This window comes from Dendrobium catenatum, unplaced genomic scaffold (genome assembly GCF_001605985.2).
Source record: "Dendrobium catenatum unplaced genomic scaffold, ASM160598v2 fragScaff_scaffold_390, whole genome shotgun sequence".
In the NCBI taxonomy this organism is placed as follows: Eukaryota; Viridiplantae; Streptophyta; class Magnoliopsida; order Asparagales; family Orchidaceae; genus Dendrobium; species Dendrobium catenatum.
Window position 1 is genome coordinate 5,294,638 of NW_021318852.1, and position 13,788 is coordinate 5,308,425.

General features: G+C 35.5%; 1 protein-coding gene across 1 annotated transcript in view; it reads left to right on the plus strand.

The window, feature by feature from the left end:
• The window catches only part of LOC110097541 (histone-lysine N-methyltransferase ASHH2), a 66,811-nt gene continuing 53,023 nt past the window's right edge, over window positions 1–13,788 (plus strand). Inside the window, exons 1-8 of the mRNA XM_020823974.2 lie at window positions 1–138; window positions 475–3,334; window positions 3,484–3,694; window positions 5,740–5,897; window positions 6,067–6,146; window positions 6,969–7,100; window positions 7,181–7,297; window positions 7,513–7,605. Of these exons, the coding sequence (XP_020679633.1) occupies window positions 625–3,334; window positions 3,484–3,694; window positions 5,740–5,897; window positions 6,067–6,146; window positions 6,969–7,100; window positions 7,181–7,297; window positions 7,513–7,605 (3,501 nt within the window). The 5' untranslated portion in view covers window positions 1–138; window positions 475–624. The remainder of the gene's footprint in view (window positions 139–474; window positions 3,335–3,483; window positions 3,695–5,739; window positions 5,898–6,066; window positions 6,147–6,968; window positions 7,101–7,180; window positions 7,298–7,512; window positions 7,606–13,788) is intronic.

Sequence of the window (13,788 nt, forward strand, 5' to 3'; positions counted from 1 at the left end):
CGCAAACTCGCAAAGAATTGCAAACCCTCTGGCGGTCCGAAGGGAGACGAGGAAGACGCGAGTGGCGAAGAGCTGCACCCACGATTGTTTCCGGCATTGGTGGTGAAGCGGTTCCGGCGATCCGTCGCCCGCTTCAAGGTTATCTGCCTTTTCCTAAATCATCATTCTTCTTCGAGGTGTCGACTTGATCTTGATCGTATTGGTGGACTGTCGGTTACTCGGTTCTTGTTCTATGGAGTTGTATTTTTATGTATGTTTTTTGCTTAATTTTTATCCTGTTCTGCTGCTCGCGTTCTTCCCGGTGAGACGATTACGTCTTTTAATTCTTATTGAACATTGATGTTTTTTTTTTTTTTTTTGGGATTATTTTGCATGTTTCTGGTTGCAAGGTAAATATTAGGTTTTGAGCTGATATGCATTGGTTTACTTTTCTATGTTTTATTTTTCAGATGTTTTTGTTTTTGTTTTTTTTAGGTTTATTCAAGGGAAGGTGAATCTCTCCGATTATCTGGAGGTCGGATGCGAATCCCTTCGGGGATTACTCCATCCGGCGAGAGGAGGTAGGGCGGGAATTTGGGAAGCCGTACCTTGTCTAGGGGGTAAGAAGGGGACGGTGCCTTCTCAATGGACATTGGAGATAGCAAGGATAGCATCGCCTTGCCATCTTCAGACAATGACTGCTATTTGATGGGTTATGAGAACTATTTCAGTGATTCTCAAACAGAGTCTGCTGTAAATTTGGGGATGCCATCCTCTCATCACAGTGATAACCATGTAAATGTGGTATCGGATTTGGAGGAGAGCAGAATTAATGCTTTAGAGCTTGCAAAGGTTGTTGAGGCAGAAGAGTTATTTGCCAAGGAAGAGTACAAGAACGTGGAAGAAGAAGCACCGGGTATAGCTGTGGAGGAAGAGCAGGATGTCTTCCCTGGGCTGTCTCCCTTGAGAGGAGATTGTGTGATGAGTTCTTCCAATATTGGCACTGGAGTTGAAGTTGAGTACATATCCAGGATGTTTGAGGATGGTAGAGGCTGCATTGGTTGTGAAAACTGTCTCTTTTCTTCAAGAACGGTTGTTGATGGCCCTTTGGTGGATGTTAATGTAGATCTGGCTAAACAAAGAAATGGATTTTGCTGTCTGTCTCCTTCTAGCGAGTGTGCAGTAGCTTCAGAAATCTCACATGGTAGTTCAATGGAAGGGAATAATGGAAGCTCGTCTAATGTAGAGTCTTATAAGACGAACATTGATAGTAGCAGTGGCAATGTAGTTTTCTTGGTTGACAGGACCAAAGATGACAAGCAATCTTGCAGCTTACAGAATGGTCGGGGTTTGCGTCTACAGTATGCTAGAAAGCTGAAAGAGACCCATCAATTTAATAACTTTGCCTGTTCACATGAAGAAAAATTTGCTGAGGAAGAGATATTAGGTGTTCCACGGGCTGATCATGAAGCTAGCTGTTCAGCACAAGGGTCAACCAGTGAACCAACATATTATTCTGCAGTAGAAAGATCTATTTATGAGAAGCTATCTCATACCTCCTCTTCTTTTGCTTGTGGTTCAATAGGCACCACCGAGCCTGATTTCAAGAGAAGTTCTTTTGGTTCTGTCAAAATGACGTCAACTTTCTGTACCAATGATAAGGAGTTTTGCACGGACGCAGAGAAACTAACTGGTGCTATTCTATCTTCTAGTTCCATCACTTTTGTTAGACGCACCAATCCCAAACGTGCTGTTTCATTTAGGAGCAATTTGGCTGATGGAAAATCTAATCAGCTAATCACGTTCCAAAGTGATAGGAGAAAATGCAGGAGAAAGTTCAGTGCAAGCACTTCTCGGGCACCAGTTACGCTTAACATGTTTGGAGAAGTAAAAAGGAAGTTAAGAAATTCTCGTAGGCAGGCACGTCTTTCTGTTTGGGGAACAGTTGAAAATTTCACCCCCATTATCAGTCAAAGAGATGAGCTTATAAAGCTTGACTCGGAGCCAAATGCTGTTAGGAAAAGAAGATCAAAGAATGCAGTATCTGCTGCCAATAGAAGAAAAAGAACAGCTGCCCTAAAAAATAAACTGTCCCGATCGGCCTCAAATAAAATATCTTCTGCATCTTGTCAATCTATTCCACTAGTTAAGCGTGATAGACAAACATCCTTCAAAAATGGTATAGATCATTTCATAGGAACTTGTGATGGCCATAGTACTTCTGAAACTTCTAGCACGAAGGTTGAATTAGAGCAAAACTACTTAGAAAAATGGTATTCTGTAGTCAGCTCTAACACAAGAGTGGGACAACTGGGAGAAAAGGACTTGGAGAGCACTTTGACACAAGAAACATCTGCTGACAACTTGCCATCAGAAGGCCATGGAGTTTTATCTCCAGTAGATTTTGAGTTTGTTGCAGAAACTGTTGATGATAAGCAAACATCAAAACCCGGTGATTCTCCTGATTCTGATGTTTATAATCCTGTCGGAGATGTTGAAATATTGGCAGGTGCGGGTTCTGCTATTATTAAGCTAGAGTCTGTTTCAAATCAGAACAGTGAAATTCAAGAACCAAAGGAAGAAAATGGCTTGCCGTCTACCGAGCTAAATTTTATTGAACCGTTTGTACCTCATTTACCTTTACTGGCAAAACAAGTGCAAGCAGGTGAGAATCCGAGAAGTAATCCCAGGAAAAGTCAGGGGGGAAAGAAAAAACTGAAAGAAAAGAAAGGAAAGAGTGTAAAGAAAGGGAATAAAGATAATCAAGAGAAGACAGGTCAGGTCAGTGAGTGTCCATTTTTATTATCTGATACTGCTTGCGTTGAGGAGAGGTTGGGTTGTCTGGAAAAGTCAAATGCGGTTAAGAAGGCCTCACTAAGCAGTAACTGCTGTCCCAAGAGCAAGGGGGCACGTGATAAAGGTGGCAAATGTTCAAAATCTATTAGAAAGCACTGTAAAAGAGGATCAAAATCAGGGAGTTTACTTTTAAATTCTTCAGTTTCTGGTTTGGCTGACTTGGCTAACTTCAATCATCATCTGGAAATACAAAACAGAACAGAAACCACTGACAACCCTTTGCAGCACGATTATAATGGACTTTTTGAGGCATTAGTGCCTTCTGATTATGTTGAGTGCCAAGTTAGGAAAAGAACCAAAAAAAGGTTGTGTAAAAAGAAATCAAGCCGCACATGTTCAATAAGGCAAAGAAGAAAATTTATTTATGGTGAACCGAAGGGAAATAAGGGGAAATCTGACCAAGTTAGGATGGATAATCTTTTTCCAAAAGAAATTGATAGCTTGGGATTTTCTCCGGGAACAGACAACAAGTTGTCACTGGTTGGGGGTCAAATGCACGGTGAACTTTTTTATTGATAATATGATTCTTTCCTTTTTTATTTTTGTAATCACGTGTACTGTTGTCATTGATATCCTTTCTATTCAGTTGAGCTGCATCTTGTGATTTTTCATGGTCCTGTTTTCTGCTTATGCTTCATGCGGATGCAGGTGAAGCAGCTGCAATTGATACTTCGCTAAAGGATGCGTCAAACGATGTTGCATCACCAGCATTTGATGAGCAATCAGCGAGAGAGCTATATAATATTTTTTTGGGCCAGTCTTCACTCTCAGGTAAAAAAGCATGGGCTCTTTGCGATGACTGCCAGAAATGGCGTTGCGTGCCAGATGAGCTTGTGCATGTTATTGAGAAAAACAAATGGTAAGAAGTTTTTGATAACAGCGTTTATTAATTCATTCATGGTTGTTTTTCTTTTCAATATATTTCGTAAAAGTTTAATTTGCTTAGTTAAGCATTGTTGCTTATATAATGTTATTTGAGGTCAAGTCCAACATATAGTCTACACATCTTTCGAACATGTAGTCTACACATTTTTTGAACAATTACGCTTATCTTCTTCTCAAAGCCATTGATGGAAATGAAGGGTTTGTTTGGGGCAGCTGCACCTTTATTATAAAGGTGGTTGTTGAGAAAGTAATTTTTTTGAAAACTACTTTAAGTAATTATGTTCTTTTTTTAAAAGTCTAAAAACAATTTTCTTACAACTCCCACACATGAGTAGGTCTGGTTGCAAAAAGCAGCTTTTCAACATAATTCTGAAAAGCAATTACAAAAAGCAATTATAAAATATTAACCAAATGAAATTGTGTTTGCAATTTGAAAAGCAATGCAGTTAGAAAGCTGTCCCAAACTGTTCTGAATTCACATTCACTTCTGCTGGTTGATGGCAAACATAATAAAATGGACAAATAGATCTACTTATGATGATTTATGAATTTCTATTTAGTTTGTTAAACAATTAATCCCGTACTAGGTTGAGGAATCTCAATTGAATAGTTGTTCGATATCAAATTTATTTGAGGTAAATAAAACTGATGCAAAGCCCTCCTTTTTGTGCAAACATCCTGATTTTAGTGGTATCTTTGTTATTCTCTTCTTATGATACTTTCTCAGGCTTCTCTATTCAATTGATTCTCTGTTGGTTGTGGTGTTATGTTGTTTTGTTCTAGATTTGCAGCCCTTCTGCAATCTTTAATTGTATCCATTATGATTGCTGGCTTTTTGTTGCGATATTTGTGGAAGGGCATAGGCATCTTCTGTTCAATAACTGTTTGGATGTTGTAATATTTTATTATTGCTCTTATCTTAATTTTTCTTTTGTTATCAAAATGTTGCAATCTCCTCCCCCTTTTGTTGGGCTTTTGTCGATGGATTCTTTAAAAGATATTTATTTCTTTTGGAACTGATTGAGTGGGAATTCTATTAGGCTATTGTAGCTATACGTATAGGTGTTAGGCATGTGCATAAGTCATTTAATTTATTTGAAATAAAGTTATGTTTGAATGTGCTATTCTTTCTTCTTTACAGTGTGAACTCCTTAATCAAGTGGTAGACTTGAAAATTTTTCGAGAGGTTAACTCTTTGTACAATTGTACAAGTAGGAGCTTTGATTTTTTTATTTTGGTGACCTTTTTCTTTCTATTTTTTTTTTCTTGCACAATGTTTTGTTATGGTATTTATCGTGTAATTTACTTTACTGTTTTGATACAGTATGATGTTCAATGAATGCATGAATTTCAACTCATTTTATGTCTTTCTTGATTATGAATTTCTATCCCTTTTTCCTAGGGAAAGACATTTGAATTTTCTTCTAAATTAATTTAATTATTATTTTTAATTTTCTTTGAATGTAATGAGTAGTTGTTTAAAGATTAAAATATTGTATTGAGAATTAGGAATAACTCTGCATGCACAACTTACATCAAGAGCTCAGAGTATCAAGGCAAGAATAGATGGTCAAACTGAAGTTTGGATTTTGTGATTTATAAAATTTTGTGTTCATATGACTTGCTTTTTTTAAGATTTTATTATATAATAGACATACATTTGTAAACTTAAGATCCTAAAACATTTAACGACAAAAATATTTGTTTGTATTCTTATATTCGGACAAATTATTATTAAGTCTTTCCTCTAGTACAACAATTATAGTAATTCTTTATTTTTTTGGTATATTTATGGTGTCAAAATAAATAGCCTCATGTTTCTACCTGGTATGTGGTACAACATTTAGTATGAAAGTCTCAGCTTTAAGAGTAGTTAAAGTACATTTAGATTTTATCTTTTGGCTTTGTGACTATTTAGAGTTCTCTCAAATATAGAAGTGAAAAAAAAAATCAGTGTTTTCATTGTACGACTTAATGGATCTTTGAACTGATTTCTGAGTTTAATTGAACATTTGCTAGGACTTGTAAAGACAATGTTGATGAAGCATTTGCTGACTGTACAATACCACAAGAGAAAACGGATGATGAAATTAATAATGATCTTGGGATCTCAGTTGGGGGCTTCTGCTCTACAGAACTGCATGGTTGCGGGGAGCTTGTACCACTGAGACTATCTGGTATACTGTTTATTTTTGTGTCCAATTGCTATAATTGTATGCTGAGACTTAATGTGTTAAGGATTTTAAATGTTTCCGTGTAATAGGAGTGGTTTTGTATTCTTTTTGGATATACCATATGCTGAGCATACTCATCAATTTCAATATTTTAATGCATTCCTATTTGCAGATACGGCTCGACCTACATGGACTCGTATTAAATCCAATTTGTTTCTTCATCGTAATCGTAGATCTTTGACTATTGATGAGGTTTGGGCTGATTTATCATTTATTTACTTAATTCTCTTTGTAGGTCTACTCCATTTCATATGTAAATAGAAAATGCCTTCTCCATTTGCAAAATCACAGTGAGGCCGCCAGATGGTCATTTGGGCATGTTATCAGATCATTCAAAATATGCTTTTCACATTTCATGTACTTTGTTCATGTATATTTTGCTGATCTTCATATTCTTCATTTAAATTTGTTTTTATTTCACTTATTTATTATGGTAAGCAGCATTTTGTCTAGCATAAATCACACCTGTTGATGAGCTATTGATATATGATTATTGCTACAGCTTTTACTAATCATCTCAACATTTATCTGATTCTATTGGGAATTATGTGATTATTCATAACGATTTAAACGAAAGTGGCTTGCCCGACAAGGGAATCAGCTTTGTATTATTTGCACTGCTCTTAACACCTTACATTTCTAGCTTTATTAAAACGTCAATGGTGACATGGATATTATTCTATTGATTTGGCTTCAAGCCACTGATTTCATTATATAATTCTACTCCCTTGCCTAGATTAACTTCTTTATAATGGGAGTAATTTTCCTTTCTTTCTCAACGTACCTTCTGGTGTGCCTCCTCATCATTAACATTTTGTTTCTTGAAAAAAAAAATAGTATTGGTTATTTCAATTATTCTATTCATTAAATTGAGCATTCTGTTGTTTTACTGTTACTATTTGAGCTGTTCTTTCGGTGATAATTGTAGATTCATGCAGCTCTACCCAGTACTCTTTTTTTTCCCTGTATTTTTGATTTTTTTTTTTATCATTTTCCATTATGTCTGCAAATCAGATCATGGTCTGCCATTGTAAACCGCCTCCAGATGGCAGTTTGGGCTGTGGAGAGGAATGTTTGAACCGTATTCTTAATATTGAGTGTGTCAAGGGAACCTGCCCATGTGGGAATCTATGTTCAAATCAACAGGTATTGTGGTACACGCGTTCACTTTAGGATGTTTTTGTCTGTGAGGTGCTTCTGATTTCTTGAAGGAATTCTCTACACAGTTCCAAAAGCGCAAATATTCCAAATTCAAGTGGATCAAATGTGGAAAGAAAGGCTATGGGCTGCAGTTGGAAGAGGTTGCTTCGAGAGGACAGTTTCTCATTGAATATGTTGGGGAGGTGAGGTTTCAAACGAGATCATGCTTGGAATAACAATTTGCTCTACATATGACTTCTCATAAATTTTCTAGTAAAGCTATTCCACTATGAATTTTGACTTCTTTGTAAGCAAGATTCATAGGGATCCATGTTAACATGTAGTTTTTCTACTTTTTAAAATGACTTGCATATTAGTTTTTGTTGCATGTGTTTACCGGCATGCTTTGTTATTTCAGGTGCTTGATTTAGCTGCTTATGAAGAACGGCTAAGATATTATGCTTGCAGAGGTCATAAGCATTTCTACTTTATGACGTTGAATGGTGGTGAGGTTTGGCCTATTTCATTCTACCCATACTTAATTTTGCAACATTTCTTTCGTTTATGTACTTCGTTTTTCCTATCTTTTCAACAGTGCTATTAAAATGAATTTTGCTTACAGCGGCAAGATGGTGTTTGCTGCTAACTTTTCTAGCTTTTAACTGTTCTAAACTTCTAATTCTGTTTTGAATATAGAATGTTCTGTTATTTGGGATGGTTAGATTTTTGTTACTTAATGAATTCACTAGCACCAAAAATTCAGTCATTAACAAAATTAGTCAGAATAGCTATGTTAGCTTCTTGCACAATTATTGCATCTTATTTGTAGTACCATTAAAAAGCATAAGTTTTATTTGGCAAAGAAAACTTGATATTGAACTTATATAATCTTTGTATGGATCAATGGCATGAAATCTCAAATTTGTAATTGTTGTTGTGTGATTGTTTTAAGGGTAATTTTATTGGCAAAGTAAGTTGAGAGTACACATCAGAAAAGGTTGTAATGCTTGTTAGACTCTTGATTGAGGATTGGTCTATTAGAGTTAACCTAATTATTATTTTAGTACCACCTCTTAAAAATAAGAAGTTCATTGCAAGAATTTGAACCTAGGTGGCTACTTAATTGGACTAGAAGATGACAAGAATTGAAGAGAATTAATTGAGACTTTCATTCCAACATTTATGTAGTTTGTATAGTATCCTAGGAGAGCTTTTGATGGGAAACATATAAAACTAATGAATTATAATTATAGTAGTTCATGAATTGATGAGTGGCCAAAATAATAATTATAGAATAATTATAATAGTCTATGAAATGATGAGTAGGTTGTAGGGATCCCAAGGATTAATGAGATGGCAATAAAAGAGGAAGGAAAGATGCTAGAAGCCATGGTGGCTGTGGGTTCCAATTGGTAGAAACTATGCAAGTGTTTCATACTCCCTCAAGAAAAATCAATATATGTTAGCTATGCCAAGCATGTCAAATAATTTTGAATGATTGTTCCCGATAATCTTTTGATGATCTTTTGATGAGAATGTTAACAAATTATTTATCCTGATTATGTATAGAGTATAAATTAAATCACTGTTAAGCTTCTTTATATAAACTATCTATCAAGTTTAATATGCTTTGTAGAGTCATGTTGCACAAGATTCTTCTTTTTGAAGTATCCATCAATTTTAACACGCTTTATACCATCATGCTGTACGAGATTATGTGCAATATTGATCGCTGATTTGTTACTACAGTAGAGCCTTATGGGCGATTTGCCCATTCAACCTTTAAGTCTTGCATGATAAATTTCAGCCATATTAATTTAAAGTTTCCTAGTGACATGGATCTAAATTCGTCGTCTGTGTTAGATTTTGCTACAACATTTTATTTTTTGCTTTTCCTCCAAGTCGCGAGGTCACCTTCTTAGAATATGAAATATCATGAAGTTGACTCTTGTTGACCCTAAACCTGCACAATTTGCATTTGTTTATGATTAAGGGTCATGCCTTCTTCCTTTTTTAATCAAAGGGTTACTTTTACATATTGTAGAATTTTATAGGCTGCAATAAGGTGTGATTATCAAGTATGATGCCTGTATTCTCACTGCACTAATTAAATATACAATATCAGATCTAGTATGTGATAAGCAGACAAGTCCTCCCACCTATCTCTCCAATAGGAAGGTTATTCTACAGCTGTCACTTCTGGAGCATCTCAATGTTTATGATTAAATACTATGGGGTTTTTTGTCCTAACTTGTTTCTTTCAGTAAGTTTGTTATATATATTTGTTGTGATATGAAGATTTCATATTGAGAGTTTGCAACTTCAATACTAAGGAAATACCTTACTTACCTAAAATTTCAACTTCAAATTTATTTCTTTAAATTATCCATTTCTTTCAGGGCACTACTTATCATGATAATGTTGTTAGCATAAACTAGTACTGTGGAAGCTCCCTCTAAAATTGTTTGTTTCACAAATAATGTATGCTTGAATGGTCTCTTTGATTTTATTTATATCCCATTTTGAATATTATCTAGATGAATATTTTGAACTATTCCATTGGAGATTGCTTCAATCCATATGATGCCTTTTCTAGCTTGCCTTTTGTTTTATATTTGTGTTGAATCTTGCTGGACTTCCATTTATACGTAGACTTCATCCTCTAGGTCACCATGTAAGAGGCATTCATCACATCATTTTGTTGTATTTTTCAGTCTCTGTTGGTTGCTATATATAAGAGAACTCTAGCAATGTTCATTTAGCAGCAAGAACAAATGTTTTAAAATAATCAATTGCATATGTTTAAGTAAAGCCTTTTGCCACTTATCATGCTCTATACCTTTATAGTGAACTATCAAATTTATATTTTACATGAAACTCCTATCTACATCCCATTAATTTTTTTCCTCTTGAAAATTTTGTCAATTTCCATATTTAATTTTTTAAGGGCTTCAATTTCTTCTCTTATTGCATTATTCCAATTCACTTCATTTAAGCCTCAAAGATTATTTTAGGGATTTAATTAGTATGCAATCATAGTATGAAATGATTGTTGATTATGAGAAAGATTGTTATATGATAAAAACAAGTGTACCGGGAATTGTCATAACTTCATTTGTGGGCTCCATGGTTTCCTTAGCAAATTCAGTGACATTGATTTATTTGGTTGATTTGACTTGAGTAGATTGAGATTCTTTCTTCTTTAGTAAACATGTAATGGTTGACTAGGAAGTGGTTTTGGTATATTCACAAATTGGTTTTGGTATATTCTCGATTTGTGGTGATTGATTTTGAAATATAATTCTTTGTTGGCATAAGTGGTTATGAAGGACAATTTATAAGGGAAAAACTAATTTGTGAATATTTTTTTAGTATAAATATTGACAAAGTAACAATCTTGTTTAGTGAAAGTGACATTAGTGGACATATACATCTTTCTCATTGGGGATGGTAGCATTTGTAGCATTTTATGTGGGCGACTAGCAAATGAAAACTCATGTAATTGCTTGAGGATCAAGCTTTCCTCTATATTTCATAAATGTACATGAACAAAGGCGGTACTTCCAAATATTATAGGAATAAGATTATTTGAGGTATTGAAATGGGGAAAGAATTTGTTTAGGACTTGTGTAGGACTTTCGAACTCAAGGATGTGTAGGCAATCAATTTATGATGTTGGTGGTTTTTAAAAGAACTTCTCTCCCAATATTATTTGGGATTTTTTGGGGAAAATATAGCCTTATGTTAGTAAGTAGTTGAACATTCTTTCATTCGGCTAATACATTTTGTTGGTTTGTACACACATAAGAACTTATATATTTTACCTTTTATATGTAGATATGAGTAGAGAGAATGGTTAAAGTAGCGTTTGTTATTGTTGGATGTAACTATTCTAATGCTAACACTAAATTGATTTTTAATCATGTTGAAAAAGATGGGTAAGATGGTGAATGTATCACTTTTGGTTTTTTTTTTCAAAGAGTCATGACACATGAGTATAATTATCAATAAAGTATACAAACCATGGAGCTGAAGATATATTAAGTATAGAGGGTTATTGTGGTATGCTTGTGTTTTACTAGTTCATAAACATTGCAAAAGTTTTTCAATATTGATTTTCTTGAATAAGGAAGCATGGTTTTGAGAACAATAAAGCTTGGATGGTTAAGGTGTAAGTGTTGAAGCCATATTTTTTTCTTTATTGAATTTAAGGGTTCATGAGATAAGATAATTTTGAAGGTTTTATGGATTTTTTTTTTATTGTTGGATTTCTCATGGTGCTAGAGACCATTTGATGGGGACATCAGATCGTGGAAGGTTTATCAGAGGCGTGGCCGCCGATCTACGGCCACGATCGAGTCATTGTACTTTTGATTCATGTTATGTTTGTTTATGTATTTGTTTTATTTTATTTCCGGTTGTACCCTTCTAGTAAAGGGATGTCGTATGGAAGCCCCGAGGGCATGTTCGTCTTTTATTTTGAGTCTCTTGTACTAGGCTATTTATAGCCCATTGCTTATTGTTTTTGATTAATGAATGATTGATTACAAATTTTCTTCCATGCATGAGTTCTTGTGTGAGCTTGAGAGTGAGATTTGAGAGAAATCCCTAGGAGAGGGAAATCGGATCACCCACCAACCTTGGAGACGGTCGGGTTCGTGGTATCCTTCTTTGTCCTTTGTCTTGCCCCTTCCACCTCCCCTACCGGACAACCTTGCATCCCAACCACCTCCATCTCCAAGCCATTGTCTCCTCCTAACCAAGCTCCACAAATTTTCCCCCACACAAACCACCGGCCACCATACCCGAAATTCCCCCCCCCCCCCCCCCCCAATGTCGATGGCCCTAGCTCCCTAGCTGCAGTCCATCCCCCACTTCCCTCCTCTCTTGAGTTTCCTAATTGGGTTGAGGATTAATTTAGGATAATTTTGAAATTAAATTCATTGGAATTTGAATTCAAAATCCTTCCTAATTTAACTCCTCTATTTTAGGAAAGTTTCTAAATTTATCCTATTTCAATTTTAAATTTGAATAGGAGTTAATTTAAATCTTTCCTAATTCCTAAATCCAAAATAGGAACCCCAATCAATTGCTCCCCCAATCCCTTCTCACCCCCATGATGCCGCCGGCCCCCCCTCACTCCCTATTCCATTAACGCTCTATTAATTGTTTCCTAAACTCACTCCTTCCTTTAGGAAATAATTTCAAACTCCTAAACCCCTTTGGCCGAAATTTTCAAAGCCCTCATACCTTTTTATTTCTTTCCAAACCTAACATTGGGTTTTTGGAAATAAATCCCCAACCTCCCCCCTTGCCGCCGACCCTTATCCCTCTCCCTTTCCCTTTTGAGTTTAGTTCAAATTCAAATCTCCTTAGTTCTAAAATCTAAAATTACTTTCAGACTCTTACTTCTTGGCTCCCTCATTAACTCTCCACCGGAATTGAGGAGTTGAGAATTTCTCTCCTAGGTCCCTCCTCTCCCCTTCCAAAAATCTGAAATTTATTTCAGATTTTGTCTTTGGCTCTTCCCTCCTTCAAGTTGCAAGAGAAACTTCTCTCTCTTCATCAATATTCAAGAGCATTATCAAGCCGTGAGGAGGTTTGTCACCTAGCCTCCATGAATGGCGGATCCAGAAACTGAGTATGGCCTAACCTACGATGAGGATGGTTTCTTAGACATTCTTCAATCTGCTTTCTTTGACGTTAATACAAGGGTCGATCACACCGTCGAGGATTACATCGAGCATATTCTAGACACTTTGGTTGAGGCAATTGAAGAGAAGTTTGAAGGCGTTGAGTGGAGGATCTCCACCGACCCTTGACAAAGGTTCTCCTTTTCCCTTTTCAACATATTTCTTAAAGTCTAACTTTATCTTGTGCTTGATTGTAGTCATGAAGGACGATACTTCCTGCTTATGCTAAGCTTAGTAATTTGAGTGTTCCTCTATGCTTATTAATTCTCATTGTTATGTTAGGGATTTTATTTGAAACTATTACTCTGGCTTCATGTTATTTTCTAATTTATCTTGAAAGTTTCAAATATCTGATTATGTGATTTAGCCTAAGCGGGTGTGACCCCCTTTATGTTTTATCTCATTGTTTTAAGCTGCTAGGAGTTCTCTTCATATTTTTATTCTAATCAACAGTTGTGCAAATTCCTAAAAAAACATTGCATTCTTATGTAGTCCTACATCACCATTACTTTCTTTAGTAAGCCTAAACATTCTCTTTGTGCCCTATTTTTGAAGATACAATATGAATGATAAAACACTACACTCTATTTGGAAACTTTGGTTATCTTTTGAATGGATAATAGGTTGGTAAATAATTGATGCGAGCAAAAAATATAGGGGACCCTATATTTTTCGATCACAAAAAGAAAACTGACTTCCTATATAAAAGAAGACACAAAATGCTTAAAACAAACTTTAATATTATAAAAATGCAAGACTTACAACTTTGACTCAAACAAACTTGACTCAAACAAGACACCCTAAAATTGCTTCACTTAGAGAAGAGGAATACAGGTGGAGTGACACTTGCGGAGAGACGAAAGAGGTTAGAAGCCAAGACGAAGGTTGGAAAGAGTTCGCAAGATTTCAGGAGGGGATGAGAAGAAGTGGACAAAGCTCGCAAGCTTTTCCATGAAACCCGCAGGTTTACATTTCCAAAAATCACATCACATAACATTTCT